Source organism: Moschus berezovskii, chromosome 15 (assembly GCF_049115385.1).
Source record: "Moschus berezovskii isolate FMDL1 chromosome 15, NW_MosBer_1.0, whole genome shotgun sequence".
Taxonomy (NCBI): domain Eukaryota; kingdom Metazoa; phylum Chordata; class Mammalia; order Artiodactyla; family Moschidae; genus Moschus; species Moschus berezovskii.
Window position 1 is genome coordinate 42,162,822 of NC_142474.1, and position 13,083 is coordinate 42,175,904.

Here is a 13,083-nt window from a genome sequence, read left to right on the forward strand (position 1 = left end):
GCTTTTTATTTTCAGTTTTTGATTCTTACTAATAAAAGCTGTGACACACTCGTGCAAGTTTCTGCTTGAACATAGAATTCGTGTCTTTAAATACCAGGAATGGGGTTGCTGGGTCACACGGTGTTTAACTTTATAGGAAAACGATCAACTGTCTTCCGGGGAAGCCGACTGGCTTCTGCATCCTCATGGCACGTGGTAGTTGTCGGTTCCCGGCGTCCTGCCCTCCAACTCTCTGTGCAGGGCTTGATTGTGCTGGCTTTAGTTCGCACTTCTTTGGAGGTGGTGATGTGGACATCTCTGCATGCTTATTTGCCATTTGTATCTCCTATTTGGGGAGGCATCTGTTCTCTCCTTGATGCGGCAGCTGGCTCCTTCCACACTCTCCTCCAAGTCCCTGGCATCCTTCCCTTAGCTTTTGCCTCCCAAATGCAAACGTCCTGCTGGCCAGGTGGACCCTGAGTGTTGTGAGAAGGGACTCAGAGTTGGTGGATCAGAGGTCAGCCTCCTGTCTGACATTCTCCTGTCTGCCATTCTCACACCTGACCCCTAGCCCGCGCCAAGGACAGCAGACGGGGGGGTGGGCAGTTCCAGGGAGGGGGGTGGGTAGTTCCAGCTGGAACAGAGGACAGAGCCGTGAGCCCCTTAGGAACACACTGACCTCCAGTGGACACTGCCCGATGCCAGGACCCTGCCCGAGCCACTGGCATCTGCCCAGCAAGGAGCTTAGCTGCCTCCTCTGTGAGGCTGTACCAGTTCATTGGTACATTTCTAGAAGACACATGAAGAGGATTCTTAGCCATCCTCACTGCCCCCTGAGGCTAAGCATGAGGCAGCGAGGACTTGTGGGAAGAGTCTGGGGAGGAGGTGCCTGGGCAGAGGCAGCGAGTGAGGCCGGTGCCACCTGGACGCCAAAGGCCTGGCAGCACCAGCAGGCCTTGGGGAGGGAGGTTCTAGAAGGAGGGGCAGGAGCTCCCATCTGCCCCACACTGCATAGATCACCTCTGGGTGATCTACTTCTCACCTTATCTCAAGAAGGATCCAGAGTGACCAGGATGATGCGGAGGGTCAAGTGATGCCTTACTGGGAAGAGTGGGGTCCTGGGACAGGGAGCTCAAGGGGTGAGCCTTGTCGATGGGTTAAAGGCCCTCTTTAGAAGAAGGAGAGAGGCATCCGCAGGCATCCCAAGGGGGCACTGGGGGCAGCCCCTCTTTAGCAAGAGAAACCTTCTTGTAGCTTCTCAATGAAGTGGCTTAGAAGTTGCCTGGACTACTGAGCAGTGGTGTTCTCTGCCCTCACTGCTCACAGTGTGGTCAAGGGGTGGCAGCATCGGCCTCACTGGAAGGTGTCAGAAATGCAGATGCCCAGGCCTCACCCTGGATAGCTGGGACCTACCTACACAGAGGCTGCTGGGCTCAAGAGAGGTGTTTGGATGGGGAGTCATGGGGATTCTGTCTTGGGGGCGTCTCTCCACCATCACATGTCAGGAATGTCCCAAGTTGTCTGCCCTGGCATCTACCTCTGGACCAATGTCTGCTTCAGCAAATACGCAGCAACGACAACAATGGCAAGCCCACCGTCACTCATTCTGTTCTCTGTCCTCAATTCTCCTGGGTTCTTCAGCCTCCACGAGGCTCTTCATCTTGTTCCAAGATGGACAAACTTCTGCAGGGGACAGTGGTCCGGTGGCCCTGCCGAGCTTCTCCATATGAAGCACCTCTGACTCCGTCCTCTTCAGAGGGACCGCAAGGCTGTCCCTGGGAGCTTCGATCTTACTCAACCCCATGGACATTCTAAGGATGGGCAGGGGGCTGAGTGGGGTTGGTGGGGCCCCCCTACCCTCTCTTCTTTCCTCCGCAGTCACGGGGAAGGTCTATTAGCTAGAACAACCTTGGGATTTCTCTCTTCTCTAATGAAATGTCAGTAACAGTCTTCCTGTTCTGCTTTCTCCTTCTTCCTTGTTTGGAGCCCGTCTCTGCTTTTGTGGTTCGCGGGAAACACAGTCTGCTTTTGTGTCTCAGCACCAAGCCGATCGCTCCCAGGAGGCCTTGGGGCCACTGCAGGCCCTGTGGAGCGCTGTTCCCGTGTCTGCCCCGTGGACTTGACTTTGGAGACTTTTTAAAGCATCCTATTAAACAAAGTCCAGGTCACATAAATGCTCACCAGGAGCATAAATGCTCAAGGAGCCTGGGTGCTCACACAGAGAGAGTCTGACTGCATTTTCATTATAAAAAAGGACGACACTGGCCTGGAGGGCCCTCGGACAGAGTCATTTATTCATTGATAGACTGATCAGCACAACGGGTCATCAGGCGCCCACTCAGTGCTGAGTTGGGGACGTATCTAGGAACTTTGCCTCCGGTCCTCACCTCAGAGGCTACACTCAACTCACCCATGGCCTGCTGCATCCACAGTGTCCATTAGGACACTGCCCACATCCCCGGTCCCGCGGTCAGGCTGGGCGCCTCTGTGCTTTGAAGCCCGTCCCTCCTGGACGCCTCCCATCTTGCTCCCCCTGCTGACCAGCTGGTCTCCAGGGGGCATTTCCCAGTAAATCAGGTGCTCATCAGTCCTCACATCACTGACCACTTCTGGGAAACTCAACCTAAGTTGGCTTGGCGGTGTCCAGTGTGACAGAAAATAAACAAGCCAGAACAGAGACTTAGTCAGCAGGGGCACGAACACTGTGACCTGGATGCTGATGAGAAACTAGCTCAGTGAAGGGGAAGAGAGACTATTCCGGGTGCAGGAGGGGCTGCAAAGCCATGTGGGGGGCTGGGAAGTTGAGGGGATCAGGAGTCTGGGGGTGGGGGGAATGAATGAGAGGTGAGGTGATGGGGGAGGGGACTGCTCAAAGGACCCTCAAGAGTCTGCACTTTATTTAACTCTGGGTGATCTGCTGCTTACTGACTTTTCAAAAGGGATAAAAACAAAAGGACTAGAAGAGGAGACTCAGGAACTGGCTAACCTATTGAAAGCTAGATCTTCCTCCTATTTCCTAGAAGAAACACAAGAGGAAAATCCACCCAATGCCATGCTGAAACATGTGCAGACTTCACCCAGCCTGGGCCAGCAGAGCACTGGATGGTGTGCTGGAAAGACCACCGTCCTCTGGGATCTGACCTCAAGTTATAACTGCTCCCCCTTCACAACCCGGACTCTCCTCCACCAAGCCTCCCTGAAACACCACTGCTTTCTCTGTTAAATCCTTCTTGAATCTGTATTTCACGGTGTAGACCTCCGTGGGCACGTCTTATGTAAGGTTATGGTTCCAAGCAACGTGTTCTGTTTCTAAATATACTTCTCTCCACTCTGAGGAGTGTCCTCCGACTTCTCAGGTTCTACCTGTTTGAGGACACTGACCATCCCCCAGACCCCCTGGTGGTTCTCACTTTTCCAGGCTTGAGGTTTCTGATGACTTGTCTGCTCAGCACCACTGCAGGCTGGCAGATGTTTTGCTGACAGGTATCAGGTGGATATTTATGGGCACCTCGGGTGAACCATGCAAAGGGGACATTTTCCTGTGTTTTCCTATGGACACTGCCGTTAGCAGCGCGCACCTCTTGCTGTGTGGATTTGTTTTTTAACTGAACAGAGGCTGTTTTCCTAACTCAGTTTCGCATTTCTCTGGTGACAGGGGCGTGATATGTGGTGTGATTTTCATTATCAAGGAGAAAAGATCCTTCCTTCTGGGACCCTCAGCTGACATCCAAGACAGCCAAGGTGGGACCATCCTAATTCCGAACGGGGACAGCACCCTCCCTGGAGACCAGCCAGACAGGAACCCTCAGCACTTTGCACAGTGAGGCTTCTCTCTTGTCTTCTCTGTGTCCGTTTCCTCCTGGTGAGTATCAGCACCACGGACCCAATGCCCGGGACCACAAGGACAACATGCAGGCTCTTTGTCCATAAGGATGGAGTCTCTCTCACCTGCTAATAGTCCGAATGATCTGCTGATCCTTGCATCGGCAAAATGCTTCTTGTTACAGAAATCTAGCATAACTCCAGCACACAAGGGCCAGCCACCTGCACTATTTCCCCTGCGTTGGTTTCTTTTTGCATCTCAAAATTCACAGTATGTCTGTGAACAACCATCTGCATATCAGCCTTGTGAGCTTTTCCTTATCTTTTTAGGAAATGCTGTGAAATGGCTTGCCAAGGGAAAAAAAAAAGGAAAATATTGGCAGTCATGAAGCTGGGCTCATGCTTGATTTCTGTGGTTATTCTCCCATTGTTCCCCAGAAGCACGACGGACAAAAAGCTGAACAGACCATGATACAGGGGTGATGCTTCCCATGATTCCCTTAAAAAGGACATTGTCAGACTTCCCTGGTGGTCCGGGGGTTAAGACTCTGAGCTTCCGCTGTAGGAGGCATGGGTTTGATCTCTCGCCTGGGAAGTTCTGCATGCCTCGCAATCCAGCCAAAAAAGGGTGGGGCACGCTGTCATCACCAAAACTTTAAATTCAAAGGCTGAGATTCTTCTAACACACTTGAATGCTTATGATGAACTTCCTCTTCTGATAACATTATACTGTAGTAAGTGGGAGATGAGGTTTTTGTCAGCATGGGTCCAGGTTAAATGTCTTCCCCAGGGTTCCAGGCTGTGACGAGTGTTTTCTGCATGCATGGTGGTCACTGAACATGGGTGTTAGGGGCACGCATTGAGGAGAGATGTTTCATGACGCATTGAGCAAATCTGTCTCTCAGGGACCCCAAAGGATGCTCTTGGCACTGGGTTTTGAATGAATATTGCTTAAAATAGGTGGACCTTTGGTTAAGCTTGGAGAAATTTTATTAAACTCCAGTGTGGTTTAGAATCAAGTTTTACCAGTGTTGTTCAAACTGAGCATGACAGAGACTCACCAAAGCCACGGACTCTCCTTTCACTGTCATTCAAATCACATTTACTGTGTTAGTGTTTGACTCACAGCTCTCTGTAATCTTAGGAAAGCTGATTTCATTAGAATTGTTGTTCAGTTGCTAAGTTGTGCCTGACTCTTTGTGACCCCATGGACTGCAGCACACCAGGCTTCCCTGTCTTCACCATCTCCCGGGATTTGCTCAAATGCATGTCCTTTGAATCGGTGATGCCATCTAACCATCTCATCCTCTGTCACCCTCTTCTCCACCTGCCTTCAATCTTTTCCAGCGTCAGGGAGTTTTCCAATGAGCTGGCTCTTTGCATCAGGTAGCCAAAGTTTTGGACCTTCACCTTCAGCATCACTCCTTCCAATGAATATTCAGGGTTGATTTCCTTTAGGATAGACTGCTTTGATCTTCTTGCTGTCCAAGGGATCCTCAGGAGTCTTCTCGAACACCATAATTAGAAAGCATCACTTTTTTGGTGCTCAGCGATCTTTGTCATCCAACTCTCATATTCATAAATGACTACTAGAAAAACTGTAGCTTTGACTACATGGACCTTTGTCAGCAAAGTGATGTCTTTGCTTTTTAACATGCTAAGTTTGTCATAGTTTTCCTTCCAACGAGCAAGTGTCTTTTAATTTCATGGCTGCAGTCACCATCCACAGATTTTGGAGCCCAAGAAAATAAAATCTGTCTCTGCTTCTACTTTTTCCCCTTCTATTTGCCAGGAAGTGATGGGACTGGATGCCATTATCTTAGTTTTTTGAATGTTGAGTTTCAAGCCAGTTTTTCATTCCTTTCTTTCACCTTCATCAAGAGGTTCTTTAGTTCTTCTTCACTTTTTACCATTAGAGTGGTATCATCTGCATATCTGAAGTTGTAGATATTACTCCTGGCAATCTTAGAATAGCTGTAGTCTTTTAAAATTTTTTTTATTTGGCTGATCGAGGTCTCAGTTGCAGCATGTGGGATCTTTGAACTTCGATGCGGCATGCAGGATCTAATTCCCTGACCAGGGATGAAACCCGGGCCCCCTGCATTGCGAGTGTGAAGCCTGGACCACCAGGTAAGTTCCAGAATAACTGTAGTCTTATAATGATGAAAGATTTTCCCTTTGTCAAAACAGATAAACAGGTTTCTCCCAACTGTGATTCTGAGCAGGGGCTCAGAAGCCACAGATGAGAGATCTGATCAGTGGGAGCTTGAAAAAGTAAAAAGGTTTTATTTCCTTGGCATACAAATTCAATCTGATGCCCCAAGCCTTCTGCTTATCGTAAAGTATTTCAGAGGAACATGATGAATGATCCCCTTGTGTTCTTATGACAGATGGATTTATTATCTCAGAGATTCTCCCCTCATCAAATGGCTATAATTACACACTCCAGTGCCTTTTACTGGCAAATGTAAGATGAGAATATAAAGATATTGATTTTTACTTTTTAAGAAACATGCTGCGAGTCCCACATTTAAATGAGAGTTTCCCTTGACACAGAAAATGAAAACGGTAAATGGCACACTACTATTCTGATCATGCTTACATTGCACATGATATTTTTGAATTCGTCTTTGGAAATTGTCAGTATGTAGGATGCCCTCAAAATATTTATTCCATAAAGGCAAATTTAATTTCCAGATAGGAAGTTATTCACATAGGCCTGTTTACAGAAAGAGGAGTTTGCTGCAGGTTGGACAGCACTAGATCAGATGTGACTATAAGGAGAGTTAAGACAGATCTCCTGATCATTTTGAATGATTTTCAGATCATCTAAGTACTCTTGCCTAGAAAATGCCATGGATGGAGGAGCCTGGTAGGCTGCAGTCCGTAGGGTCGCTAAGGGTCGGACACGACTGAGCGACTTCACTTTCACACATTGGAGAAGGAAATGGCAACCCACTCCAGTGTTCTTGCCTGGAGAATCCCAGGGACGGGGGAGCCTGGTGGGCTTCCGTGATGGGGTCACACAGAGTCGGACACGACTGAAGTGACTTAGCAGCAGCAGCAGCAGCAAGGGTGAATGATCTGCACTTAGAGCCATAAGAAACTGGGATGTCTAAATATATTTTTTTATTTACGGAAAGATTGAAGGCAGGAGAAGGGGACGACAGAGGATGAGATGGTTGGATGGCATCACCGACTCAATGGACATGAGTTTAGGTAAACTGTAGGAGTTGGTGATGGACAGGGAGGCCTGGCATGCTGTGGTCCATGGGGTTGTAAAGAGTCGGACACGACTGAGCGACTGAACTGAACTGAACATACTGTCTCAAGGGAGGGAAATGAGTAATTAAATTTCCTAATGCTTTAAGTGGATATATGTCAGATTATTTGAAGATAATTAATTTGATTAAGATTCTTAACCTAAGCACAAGCCATCTGTGGACATATTCTTTGTCCACATCTAGTGCCTGCTGGAAAATGCACATAGCACTTCAGATAATATCCTGTAAGACTTCTAGTATGACAGAGCCAGGAGGCAGGCAAATCCTGTCCCTGAGAAATGACTGAAGAGAATTTTCAAAACAGCCTTCTTGGAGGGCTCAGCAATGACCCCGGGTCAGTGATAAATGGAGGGGTGTTTGCTTACAACCACTGCTGAATCCTGAGTCAGAGTAGTATGAGTCTGTATCTGTATGCGAGACAGGAAAAGAGACACAGACATGGACTCTGCGGGAGAAGGCGAGGGTGCGCTGATTTGAGAGAATAGCATTGAAACATGTGTATTACCATATGTGAAATAGATGACCAGTCCAAGTTCGATACACAAAACAGGGCACTCAAAGCCGGTGCACTGGGACAACTCTGAGGGATGGGATGGGGAGGGAGCTGGGAAGGGGGTTTGGGATGGGGGACACATGTACACCCATGGCTGATTTAATGTCAATGTATGGCAAAAACCACTACGATATTGTAAAGTAATTAGCCTCCAACTAAAATAAATAAATTAAAACAAGGATATTATAAACAAAATCATGGAGTATAAAAACAAAAAAGAATAGTGTGAGTCTGGTTGTTCTTGCCCTGAGCTCATCCAGACCCATCACCCGCTTGGCCATGAAGTAGTTCTGCTAGGGAGGGGCTTCTCTTGGAGACCAGATTCTCTGCTGTTAGATGGAGCTGAGTTGACTGGGGAGCACAGGGTGGAAGCTCCATGCTGCTGCTGCTAAGTCACTTCAGTCGTGTCCGACTCTGTGTGACCCCATAGACGGCAGCCCACCAGGCTCCCCCGTCCCTGGGATTCTCCAGGCAAGAACACTGGAGTGGGTTGCCATTTCCTTCTCCAATGTGTGAAAGTGAAAAGTGAAAGTGAAGTCGCTCAGTCGTGTCTGACTTGTAGCGACCCCATGGACTGCAGCCTACCAGGCTCCTCTGTCCATGGGATTTTCTAGGCAAGAGTACTGGAGTGGCTTGCCATTGCTTTCTCCGGAAGCTCCATTCCCAGCCACAAAAGGGAAAGTTTGCAGTTCTCCCAACTTATGGCTCTAATCTGTTTGGGCCAAGTGGTAGAGAGCTGGATGACCCAGGAATTTAACAAGGAGCTCCTGGAAGGGAGAGGACCACAGCGCCTGGGAAGCTCTCCTCACATCCTAGTTTGAACTAAACAGGAAATGAAAACACAACATATCACAGTTTATAGGAGGCAGTTGAAATAGTGTTTGAAAGTTACAGCTTTAAATACATATATTATACAGGAAGAAAAATCTCAAAGCGATAACTAAGCTCCAGCCTAAAGGAAATAGATAAAGAAGAGCAAATTTAGACTATAGAAAACCGAGAGGAAAATATCATAAATATCTGAGTGAAAATCACTGAAATGGAAAACTGAAATGAAGGACAAATCAATGGAACCAGATGACAGATATTTGAAAAGATCATCAGAATTTATAAGCCTTTGGCTAGGCTGAGCAAGGAAAAAATGGAAAATCACCAAATTAGGCAGGAAAAAGAGGAAACGTCACCAACCGTGCAGGAAGCAAGAAGATTTAAGTGCACTATTACGGACAACCTTATGCAGACAAGTTAGGTAACTAAGATAAAAGGGGAAAATCCCTAGAGTGGCACAAATGACTAAAGCTGAGTCAAGATGAAAGGAAAACCTAAAGATTTTTCTTTCAAATCATAAGGAAATCAGGTCTGATCAGTAGTAAAAAAAAATCTTCCCACAAAGAAGAGCCTGGGTCCAGGTGGCTTCACTGTGAATATGAATGACTATCTGAGAATAAAAAGTCCCAGCGCAGGGCAGCATCTTTCATACAGAAGAAGAAGGAACACTTCCCAACTCATCCTTTGTGGCCAGTGTCACCCTGACACCAAAACCAGAGAAAGACACAAGAAAAGAAAGCTGCAGTTGTCAAGCACCAAGGGTCTTCACGGACACAGAAATAAAAATCCTTACCAAGTTGTTAGCATGTTGAATCCAGCAATATTTAAAGAGGCACAAACACCATGGCCAATTTATCCTCAAATGTAATGGATAGCTTAGTATATGAAAGGATAGTTCAACATGTGAAAATCAATTAATGTAATAGGTCATATCAATAGGATAAAGACCACCCCCCAACACACAGGATGATCTAAATGGACATTTGGCAAAGTTAAACACCTGTTTTTTATATTTAAAAACTCTGTTCAACCACATCTTGACGAAGGCAACTTTCTACATCTGATAAAGAGCCTGAAGAGCTCAGTCATTCAAGAGTCTGAGCACTGCCCTTGAACCAGGGAGTGAAGGGAGGACCCCCCACTCACCACCTCTGTCATGACTGTGTGTGAGGGTCCAGCCCGGGGCAGCCAGGCAAACCAACCAAACTGCACCCTGCTTCCTCGCCCCACCCCAGATCAGCCTCTCCCAGCCTCACGGGACATGAGATTGTGTTCAAAACACTGCCTGCTTTTTTCTGAGTGATTTCTGTTTCCTCTGGGTCCCCTCCTCTGTTTTTGTTGCTCTTTGTCATTCTCGCTTTGGGGTTCTCGTCCGATGTTTGCGCGTCTTCCCAGCTCTTCTCCTGTGTGTGAAGAAGCCTCTGCAGGTGCTACCTGGAGTGTGAAATCCTATCTCTCCAGACAGGTTTCCGGGACTTCTGGTTTTTTCATGGGAGCGAGGACCAGCTGAGGGCTCAGACGTGAGGAGGCGGCTGTATCCGAAACAGCCGTTTGGGGACCACACAGGACACAGGCGTCTGGAGCCAGCAGAGGCACCTGGGAGCCCTCCAAGCTTCTGCCTCCCATGTGCAGTGTCAGGGACAGAGCCTGCCGCCTGGCGTGGCTGCTGGGGTCAGACAGGATGGTGAGAGGAGGGAGGGAAGATGCTCCAAAAGTGTGCATCTCCTTCTCCTTTCCTCTTGCATCGCTGGTTCCCAGTGATGACATTCCAAGGGCTCTCTGATGGATGCGCAGACTTGGCTTTGTCACAAAGGGGTGACAATCAGCCTTTCAACACGCGGCGAGGCCCTCCAGTCCTGACCTGCAGCCACTTCTTTTCACAGCTTTAAACCCGAATTTGACATTTTGCAGAACTGCTTTATCAGGTGTGCCTGCATCTCTCCATTTAAATTTGTCTCTGTGACAAGGAAATGTGATTTCCAGCAGTTGGGGTCCTGGAGATGAGGTTTAGCTCCTCCCAGGAGGAGGCCCCAGGGCTGCAGGGCCCCAGCCTGGTGATCACACACCTGGAGAATCCCCAGGGCCCCCAAGGTGGCCTGCTTGGCCACCCTCCATACTTGTGCACCTCCAGAACCCCCCAGGACGACTCTCCGCTGTGAGACAGTGCAGGGCAGATGCTGTGGCCGAGGCCCCTCTATGAGATGCTTACAATCAGCTACAGATCTGCTTGCTAACACCGCCGACCCCAGACCCCAGAGGATGCAGCCACACGAGCTCCAGCAGATGTGTGCCTGGCAAGCAGACCTATCTGCACTAGGGCCACTCTGCTGCAAGTGCAGATCAGAGAGCCCGATCAGGCAGGAGATGAGGGCAGAGGGGAAGCTCCTGCGACAGACCCTGCTCCTACCTGGGCAAAGCTCTCTGTAAACTGCGATTTCCTGGAAACAGAATCGCTTTGCTGTAGACAGAGTGATGCTATGGCATTCCCCAAGGATGCAAAACCACGTTTTCTCTCTTGTCCGAAGTAGAGCTGCTTCCTGGGAAGAGCCTCAGGTCAGTGTGGACTGAGTTTTTTGTTTCATTCACAATAGGAGCACGACTGTTCTCATTCCATTCAGTTTGACGATTAAAGAGTGATACTGAGCGGTTTGCACCCTTGCTCGCTGGGGGCTGCTGCCGTCCTGGCCCCCAGTTGAGATGTTCCTGTCCCGTCACCCTGAGCAGCCCCTTGCACACCAACTTTGGTCTTGGCCACATGACTTGCTTGGGACGGTCAGATGTAATGTGTGCTCCACGTGATGACAGGTGTGTGGTCCTGTCTCCGGGGCCAGTGGCCAGCCCGCATTCTCAGGCTCAGGCCCGTAGGGGAACCCGGCAAGCCCAGTGGAGCAGCCTTCTGCCAGCCATCCCCACAGCCGTGAAATGACTGCCCCCCAGCCTGGGTGCTGGTCTCCTGGGCTCAGACCCTGTGGCGTTGCTCTCGCCCCGCCACGGGGGCAACTGTGCGGCACGCCATGGCCAACATGCACGCTTCTAAGAGTGTGATCTGATGCCTGTGCCTGCCCTACGAGAGACGGGACTCTACAGTAATTCAGCTTGCCTGCCCCTTACGCTATCAATTTCAACTATTTCTTCCAGCTGGTTTTAGGTTTCAGCTGTTCCAACAATCCTTAGTAAACACTCCAGAATGTCAAATTAAGGAAACCACATGTGGCAGCCAAAACGTCCCAAATTGTCCCCAAGTATGCATTTCCAGGCTCATGAGGAACCTCCTTCCCCTGGGGGCTTTGGCCGGTGGCCACTGTTCCTTATTCCCTGGGTCAGGAAGAGTCCTGGATGAGGGCATGGCAACCCACTCCAGCATTCTTTCCTGGAGAATCCCTTGGACAGAGGAGCCTGGCGGGCTACTATCCACAGAATCGTACATAACTGAAGCCACTTAGCACAGCACAGCACTCTCCCCTGTGGCCGGGCGGTCAGCAGAAACCCCCGGCCCCGTGAGCTGCCAGCACGGTCAACCCTTAAACGCGTCTTAGTCCCATCCTGATGGCCTCGACCTTGTGTCCCCTAAGCAGACTCCCTGCTGAAGCCCTATGTCCCAGTCCTCACCTCCTTCTCCATCCTTGTATCTCTCACATGGATTCTGAGTGAAGGGCGCCCAGGAGGCTGTGGCTTCCTTGCACTTTCGCTCACTGGCTTCACGTCCTGACTTGCACCTGCCTGGCTCCCATCCCCCCAGAGCCCCACATCTCACTCCCGACGGCCCGTGACAAACACACGCTCTGACCTCCAGCTCCTGGAACTCCTCCTCCTCCTCCACGTCGTAGGATAGCGTGTGGATCTTGATGTCTTCGGGCGAGAGGTCAATGAACTTGCCGTCGGGGTACTCCAGGCTCTCCTTGGTGGGTGAGCGGTCCTCGATGAAGGTAGTCTCACAGCAGTCAGCCGCCATGCCATCCCCCCAGGGGCGCAGCACACTCTCCGAGTAGAGGATGAGGTTGGGCCGGTAGCGGGACTCCACCGACTGCTGGAGCGTGCTGGGGTCCAGCAGCTGTTGGAGCGGCTCGTTCCTGGCACCATCTGGGCCGGCCGGTGCCACGCTGCCCACCACCCGGCAGCTCTGGTACTGGGGAGCGGGGTACACGGACACCAGGCCATCCCGGCTCTCGGCCACCAGGCTCCTGGTGTTGATGAGGCCGTTCCTCTTGCCGGCCTCGCTGAGCTTCCCGTGCACAAGCCCGCTCTTCTGCTCCACGACTCCAGCCATGGCGCTGTCCTCCCGGCTGGTCGTCGGGCTGGCGGGCTGGACTTGAGGGTCACGCTTGCCTCACGGGGCCCATTTCTCCTGGAGGAGGAAGAAATAGAGATGAGACAAGGAAATCACATCTGAAAAGCTCATCAGTCAGACCCTGATTGTCCCAGTGTGTCCTGGTCGCTGGGGTGAACAGTCACTGATCTGAACCCACTTACCCTGATGGTTTAGACAGGCTCGGTGGGGGCAGTGGCCAGAGCGAGGCAGAGATAGACTCTGTACATCTTTGGTCAGATTCTGCTTCCCAGTGAAGGAGGCTGTGCAGGAATTAGGACCACTGCTGCCCCGGAGAACCCCAGGATTTC

General features: G+C 50.1%; 1 protein-coding gene across 1 annotated transcript in view; it reads right to left on the minus strand.

The window, feature by feature from the left end:
* SYNDIG1 (synapse differentiation inducing 1) overlaps positions 1 to 12,803 on the minus strand; it is a 56,466-nt gene extending 43,663 nt beyond the window's left edge. Inside the window, exon 1 of the mRNA XM_055430984.2 lies at positions 12,254 to 12,803. Coding sequence (XP_055286959.1) covers positions 12,254 to 12,733 — 480 coding nt within the window. The 5' untranslated portion in view covers positions 12,734 to 12,803. The remainder of the gene's footprint in view (positions 1 to 12,253) is intronic.
* Positions 12,804 to 13,083: the final 280 nt, after the last annotated feature.